This window comes from Ylistrum balloti, unplaced genomic scaffold (assembly GCF_031769215.1).
Source record: "Ylistrum balloti isolate Yb309-2 unplaced genomic scaffold, AGI_CSIRO_Ybal_v1 Utg371088, whole genome shotgun sequence".
Lineage (NCBI taxonomy): Eukaryota > Metazoa > Mollusca > Bivalvia > Pectinida > Pectinidae > Ylistrum > Ylistrum balloti.
The window spans coordinates 895,270-913,112 of NW_026782600.1; the positions used below are offsets into that span (position 1 = coordinate 895,270).

A 17,843-nucleotide genomic window follows, 5' to 3' on the forward strand; every position below is an offset into this window, starting at 1 on the left:
GCAGTTTATACCGGAAATGCATGTCACCTTTTATAAAGCATGCCTGAACATGCGAGTAGTCTGCAAGATCTTAATTATGTCACGATGAAACGGTCATGCTTTACTCAAGACAAGTTATCATAGTTATTATTGCTGTACAAGTTGCCAGAACGAAAACTGAAAGTTACGAAATGCCACTGAATAGATCCATGATCTTTTAATGATCAATTTTGTGTTTGAATTTCAAATTGGCTGTTAAGACAGCAGGGATACTTCCTGAATTTCTACCAACGTGTATTAAGATGACTCTGACATTGTGCTGTCCTTTGTCACTCCCGGCAACCATGGACCTCTGGAAATTAATTCACCATAAAAATGGTACTTTCCCGAGTTTCCACTGACCCTGATGTCACATTTTAAACATTTTGCTTTCTAACGATCTTTAAACTGTTAATAATATCTAATAAAGTTGTCTTGCTAAACCTTCAATAATGTAATGCTTGATTATCATGCCGGAGACACAACATTGATGCCTTTCAGTCACTCAGTAGAAAAGTAATACTTTTCCCCGAACATTTACATAGTTTATCAGTCTCGTGTTGAGATTTAGGATAGCTCAAGGAAAATGGGGTGGGGGTGGGGTTAGTATAATGACGTTAAATACGGTCTCTGTCTCTCGACTGACGGTTTGGCTTATTTGGGTAAGCGTAGGACGTGGGTTATCATGAATGAGACCCGAGTTCGATTCCTGTCGGAGCACTTGGTAGGTATGCGTATTTTCCCATTTTCGCTAAGGTATAGCTTGAACAATGGAATCTGTTACGTGTTACGCTTCGTATGTGAAGTTGAATTTTGAAACATTGTAGTTATTTTCGAAGAGACAAATGACATGGAATTTTAATGAAGTGAACTCGTGTTTATACTTAAATCCGGATTATATTCATTTATCACCCCCTCCCTCAACCACTCCCGCACCCCGGTCCACTCCCTCAACCCCCACACCCGCCCTCTTCTTTCATAATCGAATTTATTATGGTCTTCTGACCCACAATGTATTGTACGGATTTGTAGTGTTATATTACATCTTGACACCATGTATCTACATATATATGTAAGACTAAGCTTGCTGGAGATGTAAACCATGTGCTGTGTCCGGGAGCTCCATGGCGTATCAGGACACGATAACATCGCCTATATCATAGTAAATCCTTATGCACATCTCGCGGCCCGGGGGTAAGACAAGTCTTAGACAATACGTCACAGCGTGTATCATCACAATCTGTACCTGACTCGTTGTTATTCAGATGTTTTTAAACTGCGAAGCTAGTGCTTGTTGCAGTGGAAACGATGTACATTGTGACTCCCAGCTGTTTTGCGTGCGGTTGAGTGAGCACGCACCGGGCGTAAAATGGTCGTTCTATTCGCGAGTAAGTAGAGAAAGAATCACGTGGTCTGATATAGGCTAATTGGAATCGTCGGCTGTCGAGAACCTGTCCCAGCAATGAAGAACGAGGAATTGTGACATGTTATGATCATTCTGTGATTAGGAAAGATTACAGTGGACATGTGGAACTATCGGCCGTTCGCTAGGCATGGAAAACTAGCGACACGGGACCACTGAGGCAAAAAGAGTAGGCCCTCCGCCCGGGGGTGAGGCTGTGAGCTGATATATCTGAAGGTAAGGTTGCTGCGTAGCAGATAGTGATTTTTTTCTGAAATGTAATAATAATAAGGTCCCTTATATCTATCACTGTATTTGCATTATGTAATATGCGCGAAAATTTGTTTGAAATTAAGATTTAGCATGCTATTAAAAATAGCTAATAATGCTGTGATGATATGTGAACTAACGCATCATGTAAAAAATACAAGTTTATTTATATATTTATTTTTGAATTTAAATTAAAATTTTAAACAAAGTCAGACAAACTAATTTTTGATGTCCATGGGTCGTATTCGGCGACGGTTTGTCCGAGGTTTGCGTGGATATCCTATCCGAAATGAGTGTATCCATTTAACCTGCCACGTGTTAGTGGTACAGTTTGACAGAAAGCGAGAAATCGCGACATTCTTCCGTGAGTCTTGACACTGTACAATAAACTGATCTTACTCATTCTGATTAATGTGGATTTTTTTGCCGACATTTCGACCCAAGCGAGGATTAAACTTCGTTAGAGTTAAACATTTAACACCTTCATCAATATACTTAAACAAATATTAGATGTTAAATATGCGTTTTGTAAAACCTGAAAAGACAACCACGATAATAATCCGGCTAAATAGGACGATCTCTTTAATACATAGATAAGTCTGGTATATCCCACACAGCAAAGAGTTGAATAGAAAATGTAGGTAGTTTTTTTATCTGAACAGTTTTTGACTAAACGAAACAGAATTTTTTTTCGCTAAGGGAGGTGGCCTGATTTCGGTGGCAGTGGAAACAAAGTTATTAATACGTCAGATTTAGGTGTTGTAAAAGCATGGAATGAACACCTTCCCTCGTTATAATCTTTTTGAAACAAGTGTCAAATTTTGATCCACAAGCATTTACTCAAATACAAGCAAATGTAATAGGTAATTAGACAAAGGCGTGTAGGAAGTGGGGGCTGGGTTAGAGGGGAGAAGGGGGAGGAATGACGAGACCATTGACGACAGTTATTTTAAAGTACACACACTCCGAAGACAGTTAATTGTGCGTGTACAATTCAATCTGAGGCGGTCAGCCATACTTCGCCCCGCCTGTTCCTAACCCAGGACATAGAGGCCTATGCTGATTGGCGTAACATCAAATAAAAGTCTTATTTATGACAACCAGGGACCGTTTAAAGAACATGGTAATATAACTTAGTATAACGACATTCGTTTATATCGAGTAGACCACGAGTGTGAAACTGACACATCTAATGGTCAGCTGTCCATCACTATAATCACTTCTGTAGTATTTTATTAGTGGCGACTCCCCTGTCTTAACAGGTAGCGTTAGTATACCGGTGATGAAAGCTAGAGAAGAGTAGTGATGTATTGCATGCGACTCTTAGTACTGGTATGAGTATTTGTCTCTAGAGGGCCGAGTATCCTTAAAATACACAGTCATGTCTCCTTATCCAAGACGTATCATCTCATTTTAACCATATTTATGATCTAATTTCTGGGATGGCGGCGGTACCCACAGTAAAATCTAGACTGTCAAATTACTTAATGAAAATTACTGAGTTGTGCCTTTTTGACCACTGCACGTGACGTTGTTTAACTGTGTGTTGTATGTTATATCGACAGGTTTCATCTTTTGAGTTTCCCACTATCTAAAGAGTTACGGCCCTCCGTTCTAAAGAGTTGCGGCCCTTCCTTTGTCGGGTGTTAATTTTACCGGCCCCTAGATCTCCATATCGTATTGTCATTCATCAAACCCGTAATTGACATATCTAGCGTGCCACGGAATCTGCAGCTGCTATTTTTTGTTATTATTTTAACACATCTAACAGCGTGGTGTTGAATATTCGACCCGACGTTTTACTACCCCACTGACAGGAATATATATGTACTTACTGGGCACTGGTTTACTTACAGTGTTATTTTGTACTTACGATATGAGGATGCCTCGGCCACGTGTTCGTTCTTTTTACACAAATTGTTCATATATCAACTTATATATACATGGTTTATTGGACGTGCACTGTTCGTATGTCTTCAGTTCAACACAACAGTCATCGTGTGTCTAAGCAATATAAATGACCTTCTTGGTGATGTCGGTTATGACCTTCAACTGACCATGATGTCCAGGTCAATGAAATGTACACCAAAAGGAATGTTGTATATACGCATAAGTAATATTACATTATTGGGAAGAATAGACACCCTGATCCTAAACAGAAACAGCGTCAGAATGATCTAGACTCGCCTCTATTGTAGCCTTAGTTAGATGTATTTACTCACCGGACCCTACCCTAGGACCGAAGTTAAAAGGTTTCCCCACCAGTTATAGTCGGACAGAAGTTATTCAGTTTGATTTATGTTATGAATTTATAATTTCCTCGTGGAAACAAATAAAATGTAACAATACTTCTGGCTATTTTGGCTTCCGTCTCACTAATTATCCTGTTTGCTTCTCTGCATGGGACAGCAGTGTATTGTAGATTTTTTTTCAAATCTCCAAATTAGGCAAAAGTTGGAATAATTATGTACAAAGTTGGGAAGATCAGATATATATGAAAATGGTTGATAGTCTTTATCTTATAATAGTGATCATCAGACAGTATTATGTGTACGCAGACACAATTGAAATGGGCTTGTAGGGAGCTGCTCCAAATCTGGAAAGAAATAAGACGCAATTAATTATTTTATGGGACGATATTGTGAAACCAGATGCGTAAAGGAAGCCATGCACGTGATCATCAATGATTTACCCACAGAAACGTCGGCCTGAAAATTACAGATTTAGATAACACCAACTATGAAATGTGTGGTAAATCTACTATTGATATATATCACGTGTAGGTAGTCAGCGATTACATATGGCATCTGATTAGTAATGTCTAATGGTGCATGAAACATGACGCGAACACTCCTTTACTGATGGATAAATAAATGTTTTAAATTTGTTATACCAAAGATCCAAATTCACTTCGGGAGAATTCCACCAATGTGCATTACTTTGTATGTCTTTTTAAAGATTGTACGTTCGACTTGGGCATATCAGTGGAGATATATCAACTTAAAAGCACAGAATAAGTTACAGTCTATTTGAATATAAACTTATCCAGGTCTGTATAAACTAGGACATCAGAATAAGTTATATGTAAGTGAAGATGGACCTATCCTTGTCTCTACCACAGGGACATTAGAATTGTTACAGTCTCGATGAATATGGGCCTGTTCCGGCCTATGTTACAGGAAGAATATGTTATGTCTAGATGAATATGGACTTTTATCATTGTCTGTAGCACAGGGACATGTTAATTAGTTACATTCGAGATGAATAATGACTTATCATTGTCTGTACCACAGGGACATGTTAATTAGTTACGGCCTATAAGAATATGGACCTATCCTGGTCTGTATCGCATAGACGTGAGAACTGGTTAAAGTCTATGTGATTATGGGCCAAACAGAGTGTGTATTTGAGGGACTTGAGAATCATATAGTGTTTTATGTACCATTTTCTGTATAAAACTAGTATTAGAGAATCGTATTATAATCAACAATTCGTAAAATGACATTTACCCTGGTATATCATTTATAAGAAAAAACACTGATAAGGAAAGGTCCATTATAAACTTGACTGTTACCTTAGTCTCTGTGAATTAAAATGGCGTCGTTTCCAGAGAGAATGATCGTGGTGGATATTTAAAAGGTGTTTATCTTCTTCAAAATAATTTAAAACTTGAATTTTAAACAAGATTTATACAACTATAGTTCAATCTTGTTGACTCGAAATGCCATAACCCATTTGGAATGCATGTCGTTTGAGAGAGATAAACCTTTTTGTTGTGACGGCGTCGGGGTACTTTGTGCCGTAGTAATTACATCGAGAGCTTTACGGATTAACAGGTATACTAGTTTATACATAACCGAACGTACGGTCTAGATTCAACTGATATTGATTCTCAACATTCTATTATCGAACGGACACACGCGGGGACCTTTCGCTGTACATGTTGATTTACATTATGTACAATCATGCTCTGAAACTGTGGCATATTTGTTGGACATGAAATAGCTGTTGGCCTCGGAATTGTGTTCTGGTAGTCATCCTCGAGGTGTTCTGAGAGGTGAGTTAATGGCACATCTGATGGAAGATTATCTTCACGGCGATATGTTCTCTTCACGGTGAGAAGTTCTAGTCGATGAAGGAAAATAAGTGATACTCCATAAAAATGTAGCAACTCCATAAAAATGTAGCAACGATGTAAGAGGTTTACACGGCGGGATACGCCTTACAGAGATACCTTTGTGTTCGAGCTTCAATTTTCCCGTTTATCCGGTCGGTAAGTAGTATATCCCTGTTGTTGCTCTATTCGTTACAGATAATATTGGGATGGGGTAGTTTTATTCTATAGTTTATGTTACGTGATGTGTTTTTTTCTCGATTTCAGTATCTACTGTAGAATGTTAAGTTTTCAGAGACCAGTAAAACACGATTCCCTGTATGTAAACAATGGTAGGTCATATACATGTGTAAATTCTATATATGTTTGTTTACTTTAGCCTTCAAAATGTTTAAACTGAGGGAAACAAAACACGTGTATTTGACATAACATGTAAATCATATGAATTTATGTAAATGTGTGGTCACTTTCATGAATAGGGTTGTTGAGACCAAGTCCGCCTCGAAAGCCAGCAACGTTAGAAAACATATCTTGATTAATTATAAAACTGGGCCAGCACCGACACGACGGGGATCACCTGCTTAGCAACCATATTATCCTCGCGGGGATTATGGCCTTACGAGTTGTCCGCGCTGTCTTAAGTATCGGTTATTTTGTGGTTTTGGAGTGAAACAGGATAGCGAGGGTTTGATGGTTTGATAAGTTGCGAGTGACGAGGATTCATGCATTAATTACTGAATACTTATCATCTCGAGCAAACACAACAGAGCGTGAAAACAGTTCACCTTGTCGGCCCCTAGAACCTATCTCTTCATTTGTTATATAAATGATATATTGAAAAATATTTTACAAAAAATATCGAAGTTCTAAATGCCTTGGATATGATGCTTAAATCGAAAATCTCATCCGCTGAAATCTACAGTGACGATTTAAAAATACTACGTCAAGTAATTCACCAATGAAGTTAGGTATCTGACTTGAAATAAATGATCTTTTAAATTTCAAACTGGTATCACGTGTCTTGTCCGAACTAAGTACCTATAGTAGTGTGTCCTTTGTATGACCGCTATATAAGATATTTTATCTGTTATCGCTAAACGGTTACTTCACTTCTGCATTTTAATGATTACATTTACCATTTTATTTACTTGTCCCCTGCTGACCTAAACCTTGTAATTACAACGTATAAAATGTCTATAGAGATGCGAGATCCTACCAACAAATGACCCAGCTACTACGAGTGCAGATTGTGTTGTGAGCCTCACATTTAAGGGTTTGATTTTTGGTGAACATATTGCATTATTTTTCAGCATAACCCCGTTCAGGATCTATGCATTTTGCCAGCGATGTTTAAGGGCCTCAATGCCACTTTTAAAGAAGTCATTTTCTTGACCGTCCAGAAAGTCATCCACTGCATGACGTTATTGTCCTACCGGAAGTGGGTACCGGAAATGATTTGGCGAATAAGACGGATATTCAAATCAATTCAAAGCCACACTCGTTAATGGCTGTCATGACATTGAAAACTTGTGAACAGGGCATTGTCCTGGTGGAATATTATTTACACCTTTACTGAGTTTTCCGCCGCGCATGGGTTTAATATTTTCTCTTAACTGCCTAAGGAGTGATGCTTTTTTTCTGCTATTGATTGGTTGTCCCTTTTGCAGATAATCAGCCATAAACATCCTAGAAAACTGAGACCATAACCTTTCCAGCTGATGGAACAGTCTTTGCCTTCTTTGGCGGAAGTGAACCAGGGTGCTTCCATCATTTAGACAATTATTTGGCCTCTAGGGTGAAATGATGTACCCATGTTTCATCCATAGTCAAATCTCTGCAGAAAGTTAGCAGGATCTGCCTCTATAAGGTTCAGATTAGCACGCGACAAAGTCCGCTTGGTGTGCTTCTGATCAAATGTCAGAAGTCTTCGTACTCAACGGGCTGAGAGCAATATCATTGCAAGATCTTCCGTAAGAATAGAATGTACTCTTCCCTGTCAAATCCAAGCTGTAGTTGCTATGTATCTCTCTGTAACTCGCCGGTCAGTCATAACAGTATCATTGACTTTATTGACCATTTCTGAGGTTACAACAGTGACAGGTCCAGGACGGGCGTCACCCTCAATGCCTGCCTGACTCCCTTAAGTTCCGCCTACCACCTGTTTACTGTACCATATGTTTACTGTAGAGTGCTAACTCTTCGACAAAAACTTACCAAATTGCACAAGTCTTCGGGTACACAGCCTTAAATAGTCAGTGAATAGTAGAGCTGAAAAAGGGGGGTGGAAGGGGGTAGCCAGTCTTGTTCGGATGGAAGCGGTCATTGGGCCTTTCTGTGGGAGAAAACTTGGGTACACAGGAACCCATGTCGTCAGACAGAACATCCTGATACATTTTCACATCAGAAACGGCGAGGGAGCTACACCTGTATCACTTCTCTCGACTTTCACTGTCAACAATCCGAGCACATCACAGTTAGGGCTGAAATTTGAAACATGCCGCTTTCGACGCAACGCATCAACTTATTAAGACAGTATTTCATAACAGATCAAATTACTCTAACGGTGCATGGTAGGACTACTTACCCTTTTTCTTCTTATTGTGGATTTCCTGTGTATGCAGACCCCTCCTGGGGAATGGGGGGTGGGGGTAAAGTTTGATGATGATGACGCATCTCCTAATATTGATAATCGGTAGAAGTATGCTAACACGCAATTTCTGTGCCAAACATTTTATCTGAATTGGTTGCATAGAAATTTAAACAATGATAGCCTTGAAAACACTATCCTGAACAAATACAATTTGTTTGGCATTTAGCGATAATGTGTCTAATAATATCTGTAAACATCGGCAAACCAGGCTCGTGCATATCGACGACTGTCGAGCAGACGCGCATGCGCTTATCAGGCTGTTAATGTTAAACTTACGATGCTCTGACCTGTAAATGAGATGACATCCACTGATTTCAATGTACTGTATCACCCTCATAGTTATCTTTTCAGACAATGGTTAGAAATAAGGCAGAAAAAATCTATGCACCCGATATCCACTCTTCGGAGTTTACGAACTTTTCTGCGAATATGAATAGGGGTCGAAGGTTAAGTTATCAGGGCTGCTATGAACTTTACTAAGGATGCTGGCGAATTCTAAATGTTATTTTTAAAACGTTGATGTGTGCCTTCCATTAACACTTTTCCCTCCAGAAGTTTAAGATATAGACGTTTTGTGTTTTGCAGACACACCATTCATCGAAGATGACCTTGACATCTCTCGTTTGGGTCGTCGTCATGGTGATTCTCGGCTCCCTCCCCACCTCCCGCTCGGTCACGCCTTGGAATCCATCGTTGCCATGGAAGCCGTCGATGTCAAGTAAGTAGCTAATTATATTTCATAAGAAAATGTATATGCCATTACATTCGACAAAAGTTCAGCTCAACGTTTCGTTGGTCGAGACTTCAGTCGATTTGTGACTACAATCAACGTATCGACAAGAAGAACGTGCAATCCATAAACCTATACACATGTTGTAATGCGTTGAATGCTATGTGAAGAAAAATGACCTTCCAAAATCCCTCGTCTTTAGACGAAAATATATTTCTCGGAAGTGATTTATATGAAATCAAATATTCATTCAATGCCAAGACGATGCGTGCCATCTTGTGTTGAGTTGGAAATGAAACGGTAAATTGATTTATGATTCCGCATTGAGACGGAACTTATTTTGATAAAGATGGTGTAGTTTAAATGCGCGAGTTTCGTACAAATTACAGTCTTAAACATGTGTCATATATCACATATATTGCCACATGCTTCTATAAGTTACGGTTTAACCACATCAGTTGGGTGCCACATGCTTCTATAGTTTACGGTTTTGCCACATCAGTTGGTTGCCACATTCTTCTATAGTTTACAGTTAAGTCACATCAGTTGGGAGCCACATGCTTCTATAGTTTACGCTTTTGCCACATCAGTTGGTTGCCACATGCTTTTATAGTTTACAGTTTAGCCACATCAGTTGGTTGCTACAATCTTCTATAAGTTACGGTTTTGCCACATCAACTGGTTACCACATTCTTTTGTATGAATCAGTTTAGCTACATCACGTTTATGTCACATGGTTGTCTTGTTATGAAAGGGTATTGGATACTAGAATCTTTTTGTGCCATACAATAACGATACTGAGTTTCCTGAAGAAAACTTGCCAAGAGATGGCAGTGTTCTGTCATTCTCACGCGATCTACATTTGTAAATGATATGATGTTAAGATAAAGGGTTGAGGTTAAATGCTATTACATGGTGATATTTGGCCTTTAAAATGAAAGCTGCATTGTTATAAAACTTGGCTAAATTTACATCAAATGTCGATTGTCCTTACTATTTCAAAACCACACTGTGTCATTTGCGAAACCATTTCCGCGTTGGCCTAAAACCCCCGATTAGTCATAACATGAAGAGTAGGTAAAGCATACAATTGTAAAGTGTGGTTGTGAAAATTTAATGAGCCTACGTTTGACAAGGTAACATCCCATGTAGAATGAGATGTAGGTAACGTAACAGACATACCCTAAATTAATTCTAGTGTCACCTTGACCTTCAGCTATTCTGTCAACTTGTCTTACGATTTGCAATATTTGTCACTATGATTATCAACAACATGCTTGGCAAGTTCAGCGTTTTCAGCCCAACATCATCGGATTGTGCCTTGTTTAAATCGCCCTTCGTCCATGGTCTTTCGTTCGTGCCTTGTCTGTTGTAAATTATTCTTGTTATCACTATTTCTTGGGAATTACTGGATGGATCATTTTCAGATTTGATATGCAGATGTCCCTTGGTTACTAGTTGTGTATTGTTCATATTGGGACTGATCGGAAAAAGCAAAGTGCCATGATGGGTGGCCATATTAAGTTTAAGCAGTGGTAGGTAGTTAACGTAATTCTAAGGAAGTACTCGATGGGTTATTTTCAATTTCATATGCGGTTTCTCTTAGTCCCTGGTTGTGCGTGTTCTCCTTTTTGGAATGATCCCTGAAACTTAAATGACTGACAGACGGCCATCTTGTATTTTGACAATAATAATTTGTTATCGCTATTTCTTGAAGTATTGGATGGATCTAGCTCAAATACCACGTGTAGGTTTCCCTTGGTCTTAAGTGGTGCTCTTTTGATTTTGGGTTTGTTAACACGTGCAAAATTTTATTGTCGACAGTAAAAGATTTTGTAAGTACAAATACAGGTCATTATATGTCTACATGTCGACCGTGCCATTTGACGAGCCCTTAGCACCTCCTTTGTTTTCTTATTCATTATTTCCGCATCTCTTTTTCTTTCTGTTGTTTGCACCTTACTTATAATTAGAAAATTTCATTTGTATACTGATTAATTTAGACCATTGCTAAGTTATGCATATGTATAATTGTATTATGGAGATGACATTTATTAGTTGTGACAACTTGCGTCCGATCCTTTTGTGTAATATTTATGCAATAAAATTGATTTAAATTCAAATTTGATTTTGGGACGGATCATAAAAATGTAGTGGTAGGCGGCCATTGTTGATTTTGACAATAAAAATTTGTTGTCGCTGTTTCTTGGAGTACTGGTTAAATACTTGACTTCAGATAAATTTCAGCGCTTTGTGTTCCCGGTAATAGAAAGCCGAGATTAAGTAATGGTGTTGTTGTAATTGTGTCTTTAGACGAGATCACACTTCATGATCGCCATGGAAATTCACGGGACGATAAGCATTGCAAAGACGTGGGTTTTCCCCCTCTGTTATCAACGTTATACAGTTGGATTACTTACTATTAATGAACAATAGTTATCATAGTTCATGATAATCAACGTCCGATGTTCTAATCCTAATCCTAATCCATGTTAGATAGGTCGTACATGTGCTGATAACGGCAGTGGTGGCTAGCACGTCTCCTGTATCAAAGCCAGGACTTTATGACATCTATGTACATATATGTATGTCATGCTAAGATAAGGAGAACATGCTGATTTAGCACCTCCCCATTTGCCGTGCTAATACTACGGAACTAACACGTCACCAATGTTGTCCATGCTTTTTATGCTTTAGCTAGTTTATTACGTTCATAACTAGTTTATTACGTCGCGTGCTGTAGTATGTTTGCTCTGTTATGTCGTTGTTGTGTCCCTCTTCAGATGTTGTGCTAACGTTGTATGACTTTGTGCTTACTTGGGGTTAATAGGTCTGATGTTGGTGAGTAAACCTGGAGATATCTCGACAAAGGACGTATGTTACGAAACCCATCGTGATAGGACTGTGGCAAAACGTAAGGATGCATGAGTGTGTATAGTGTGTGTATACTCCGTCCTGTGCGTCGTCTGTTGTCGGCAGCTCTTGACACCTTAAATAACTCTAACAGCGGAAATGTCACCTTTTTATAAGTAGTCTCCGTAATAAATTATCACGTATTTGCCGTTTTCCTCAACGTTTCTGTTACGTACTAAAGAAAATAATTTGAACAAATGTGCAGGGTCATCAAAATGGAAAGATGGAGGTAAACTTTTACTTACGTAACAGCTGTGTGTGAGAGGTTGTAGATTCATTTTCGCGTTCTCAAACCTCTCACGTTTATCTCATATTTCAGTGGTAAACACGATAATACACACTACTGTTCGTAAACATGTAATCTAAGTCTGTCACACCGACCATGTAGTTACCTTTTCACTGATTTACGTAAAAATCAGTTAGCATATTAAGACGTTGCATTAAGCTCCATTTTGGCCTCGTGTTCCGTCCGTCTTCAACCGTCCGTAAACTTCTCCTCTAAAATGCTGCTCCTCTCTAACGCCTAAGTGATATTGCCTGAATAGTCCTGGAAGATAGGCAATTGTTTCTTACATACAGACGATTGATTTGACCTCTAGTGACTAGAGAGGGAGTTTTTTAGGTGAAAATTTTGCGTTCCAATGCGGGCATTCTTACATGCCAAAGTGGATTTCAGCAAACTTTCATTTGAAACATCACGTGGGGGTTCAATGATTTCTGAAGTGAATGATTTTGTTGTCAGATGACTGTTAATGCCAATAGACCACTTCTAACGATTAAACTGAGTTAAACTCGACCCCATTTCATGGTCAAACTGGGTTAAACTCGACCCCATTTCATGGTCAAACTGGGTTAAACTCGACCCCATTTCATGGTCAAACTGGGTTAAGCACCACTCGCTTGATTAATTCCTTGGTTTTGATACATTTGTATGATTGAACTCAGTTTTCAGTTAGATTCGTGTGTTTTTAACGAGAATTTAGATTAATATTTGATATATTATTGTACATAAAATGACGCGTTACCTGGTTCGTTGGCTGGTTCACTGTCCTGATAAAAATACGATAACTTAGTCTGGTGGCGATAATGAAATGTCTTTCGTAGACAACACACAATTGTAATAAACGGACTTATTCCAATGGTAGAAGAATAAAAAAAATCACCAGGCAATAGTGCAACTTCAAAAGCCCGCATAGAAACGTTATAATCAGTTGTGTTTTTCTCATCTTCTCTCATGTCAATATCACCATGAACATTAACAATTTTACCTCACCTCGATAAAACGATATGGGGGCAAATGGCATGGAGCAAATTTTTCATGGGTCTAGGGCCTCAGGGGCGGGGCACAGGAGGGGAAATCAGGCAAATTCTTTAAAATACTTCTTTTGTAGGAAATCCAGGAATTTGTTCATCGTCTTGATCTGTCCCCGTTGTGAGAGAGGGTAGGACAGGAAAGTGATGCAAAACTTCAGAATGCCTATTTTGATCCGCTTAGTTACAGGTATCCTTGAGGTAACAATTTTGTAACGTTACGTGTTTACCCCATTGGGGCTGGTGGTGGGGTACAATAAGGAAAATTAGGTTGTTTTCCTAAACCCGTCTGTAGGAATGACGGGATTATATCAAATTTTGTCGGAAGCATCGTTAACTAAAGAGAACGCAATCTGATGTAAAAAGTGTGGGCTTCTCTCAACAATTAACACCACCACCATCACTACTTCTCTCCATGGGGACAGAGCCGAGCTCATTAGTGGAAATGGAGGAGTCGCTTAAAATTATTTGATGTATTCGGGAGGGATGGAATTTGTTGACCAAATTTAGCCTTGAACATAAATATGTTGATGTAATCCAGTTTGATATAACCTGAGGGACAAAAGCACGGGGTTTAGTAGTGCAACGAGCTGTAAACTTTGAAAAATGATTATGTCAGGACAAATCAATGTCTGAACAAAACCAAGAGAAGCTATAGCTTAAGGGTCACTTGTTCCAGAACATTATCGAACTGGAGACACAAACAGTACATAGTTTGTAGATATTATAATCATAATATCAGTTTGTACGGTATATTTACATATTAAATACCTTTTTCTGTTTTCCGCACCTGTGTTCCTAGTCAGAATTTAGAATAGTTTATTTCGAACTGGAGGTCACCGAATGCGCCTTCGCTGTGTTTTAGCTTTCGTCATCCTTCATAAATATTTATGTTTCCGTTGTAAACCCATTAGATTTAACTACAAACGAATTCTAATGAAAACTTTCATTCAGAAAGGGTTCGGGTCTTTCCGTCATGATGTAACGGTAGATTCGGATACTCGACGGAAAGTTGAAATGTCTATGTTGGTTCTGATTGACGTGCGTTTCTCTGGAAACCCAAGCAGAGTTACCTTAAATCAACATTCGCTTGTTTTTAGCGTCAAGGAGCTTTGATGTCTAGGTATTTAAGAGAAGGATGGGACGTGATCCTAACACTAGAACACTTCTCACATATATCTAACCCAAAGTTCACCCCTCCCCATTGTCGCTCTCCGCAGACAAATTTATCTCCGTTTAACGATCTAATAACGCTGGACGATTTTCTTGTTGAATAGTGTTAATAGCGTCAACTTTGACGCATTTACTGCCAGTTTGAGAATTTCGGCCCACTCAACCTATATTACTTCCCAGTGGATGACATAGAACTTAATCACCATGTTGAACATGAAATTACTTCACTCCGTTATACTCTGAGTTCGTTTTACCATAGATTGCATTACGGCCTCCCGAAGCGACGCGCTAAATATAAAAACGCATTAACTCCCGCAAATGAAGTGTTGATATGACGTCACTGTAGATTTAACAATCAGGTGTTTTTGTTGCTGTTCTTCAATAATTTGGCAAAATGACTCGATAGCAGTGCGATATGAATATGATTCACACAGGGATTATATATGTTCGTGTTCAAGGATGACTGCACATTCAACATTACTCGAAATTTACCGTGTATTGACGTATAACATAGGTATGAAATGAAAAGTTACCAACCAACTATCATTCTCGATATCTGTAACATAAAATGTGATATTCATATAGAAATAGATAGGAAACACAACTACCAGTGGTCACAGCTTTTTACATTATTTTTCATTATTATAGATACTATTTTTTAATGATGACATTACGAGAAAGCAGAAAGTAACCGTAGTGTTAAAATAATTATATAGTATCTCAAATCAGCCTGAACCAGTTCATAGCTGGGAATCAGCGTGAACCAGTTCATAGCTGGGGATCAGCGTGAACCAGTCCATAGCTGGGGATCAGCGTGAACCAGTCCATAGCTGGGGATCAGCGTGAACCAGTCCATAGCTGGGGATCAGCGTGAACCAGTCCATAGCTGGGGATCAGCGTGAACCAGTCCATAGCTGGGGATCAGCGTGAACCAGTCCATAGCTGGGGATCAGCGTGAACTAGTCCACATAGCTGGGGATCAGCGTGAACCAGTCCATAGCTGAGGATCAGCGTGAACCAGTCCATAGCTGGGGATCAGCGTGAACCAGTCCATAGCTGGGGATCAGCGTGAACCAGTCCATAGCTGGGGATCAGCGTGAACCAGTCCATAGCTGGGGATCAGCGTGAACCAGTCCATAGCTGGGGATCAGCGTGAACTAGTCCATAGTTGGGGATCAGCGTGAACCAGTCCATAACTGGGGATCAGCGTGAACCAGTCCATAGTTGGGGATCAGCGTGAACCAGTCCATAGTTGGGGATCAGCGTGAACCAGTTCATAGCTGGGAATCAACGTGAACCAGTCCATAGCTGGGGATCATTGGGAACCGTTCAATAGCTGGGAATCACGTGGACCAGTCCGTAGCTAGGGATCAGCGTGAACCAGTTCATACCCGGGGATCAGTGTGAACCAGTCCATAGCTGAGAATCAATGTGAACCAGTCCATAGCTGGGAATCAGTGTGAACCAGTCCATTGCTAACAATCAGCGTGAACCAGTCCATAGTTGAGAATCAGCGTGAACTTGTCCATAGCTGGGAATCAATGTGAACTAGTCCATAGCTGATAATCAGCGTGAACCAGTCCATAGCTGAGAATCAATGTGAACTAGTCCATAGCTAGGAATCAGCGTGAACTGGTCCATAGCTAGGAATCAGCGTGAACTGGTCCATAGCTGGGAATCAGCGTGAACCAGTCCATAACTGAGGATCAGCCTGAACCAGTTCATAGCTGGGAATCAGCGTGAACCAGTTCATAGCTGGGGATCATTGGGAACCAATTCTTAGCTGGGAATAAGTGTGAACCAGTCCATATCTGGGAATCAGTGTGGACTAGTCCATAGCAGGCAATCAGTATGAATCAGTCCATAGCTGGCAGTCAGCGTTTACCAGTTCATAGCTGGGAATCAGCGTGAACCAGTCCATAGCTGGGGATCATTGGGAACCGTTCAATAGCTGGGAATCACGTGGACCAGTCCGTAGCTAGGGATCAGCGTGAACCAGTTCATACCCGGGGATCAGTGTGAACCAGTCCATAGCTGGGAATCAGCGTGAACCAGTCCATAACTGGGGATCAGCGTGAACCAGTTCATAGCTGGGAATCAGCGAGAACCAGTCCATAGCTTGGAATCAGTGTGAACCATTCCATAACTGGGAGTCAGCGTGGATAAGTCCGTAGCTGGGGATCAGCATGACCCAGTCCGTAGCTGGGGATCAGCATGACCCAGTCCATAGCTGGGAATCAGTGTGAACCAGTCCATAGCTGGGAATCAGCGTGAACCAGTCCATTGTTGGGGATCAGCGTGAACTAGTCCAAAGTTTAGCGGTAAAATAGCCTCATGCAGTAGAGGTTGTTTGTTGTGAACAGAGACCCAACTGATATTTACTAGTATATTGTACACCATCGTTACCCTTTAGAACCATCTGCTACAATAGAAGACAATGTACAATGTTCATTTCGGAGCCTCAGCACAGCATAACTTATTAATCTTAGAGGTGTTTCATTTGGTAGTGAAAGTGTTTCACTCAAAACCTTTGGATGAAGAATGAAATATTTGTGATGTCATACAATATGTTAACCTGATAACTTACTAATAAAGTTACACATATACGAATATACGATCGCCTAATAGGTACATGTCTTACGGCGGATTACTCTTTTGCAACACGTATCTATAAATTTACTTCTATTTCCATTGTGAAGTTCTTCTCTTTTCCTGTCAGATTACCACAACCATCCTTGCTCACGAGAGTGTGTAGAGGGCGCCCCGTCACTGGTTTGCGAGTACGATTTTATTATTGAGTACTACTACACCCTTACTCGCGCCTGCTACAACTGCCCGTACAACCAGACGGACTGTTTTCGCCCGCATTGCGTGCCTGCAGATGGAAGGTCACGTGGTATATTGACTGTTAACAGAATGATTCCAGGACCTGGAATTCACGTGAGTATTCTAATAAGCTATTTCTAAACTTTTCGATATCACTTGTAACAAGGCTATGACATATCCAAGTCATTGGGAACTTGTTATTGCAGGACGCGTCAGCGATACTAGAGTGTGTCCCACAACTGTTCTGTCCTTGCTGGACGCGTCAGTGATACTAGAGTGTGTAGTACGACTGTTACGTCCATGTTGGTCGCGTCAGTGATACTAGAGTGTGTAGTACGACTGAGCCGTCAATGTTGGTCGCGTCAGTGTTCTAGAGTGTGTATTACGACTGTTGCGTCCATGTTGGTCGCGTCAGTGATACTAGAGTGTGTAGTAC

At 40.0% G+C, this 17,843-nt stretch overlaps 1 protein-coding gene across 1 annotated transcript in view; it reads left to right on the forward strand.

Annotated features, from left to right (window-relative positions):
• Positions 1–9,057: 9,057 nt before the first annotated feature.
• The window catches only part of LOC132560644 (uncharacterized), a 32,655-nt gene continuing 23,869 nt past the window's right edge, over positions 9,058–17,843 (forward strand). The window contains exons 1-2 of the mRNA XM_060225308.1: positions 9,058–9,172; positions 17,301–17,521. Of these exons, the coding sequence (XP_060081291.1) occupies positions 9,058–9,172; positions 17,301–17,521 (336 nt within the window). The remainder of the gene's footprint in view (positions 9,173–17,300; positions 17,522–17,843) is intronic.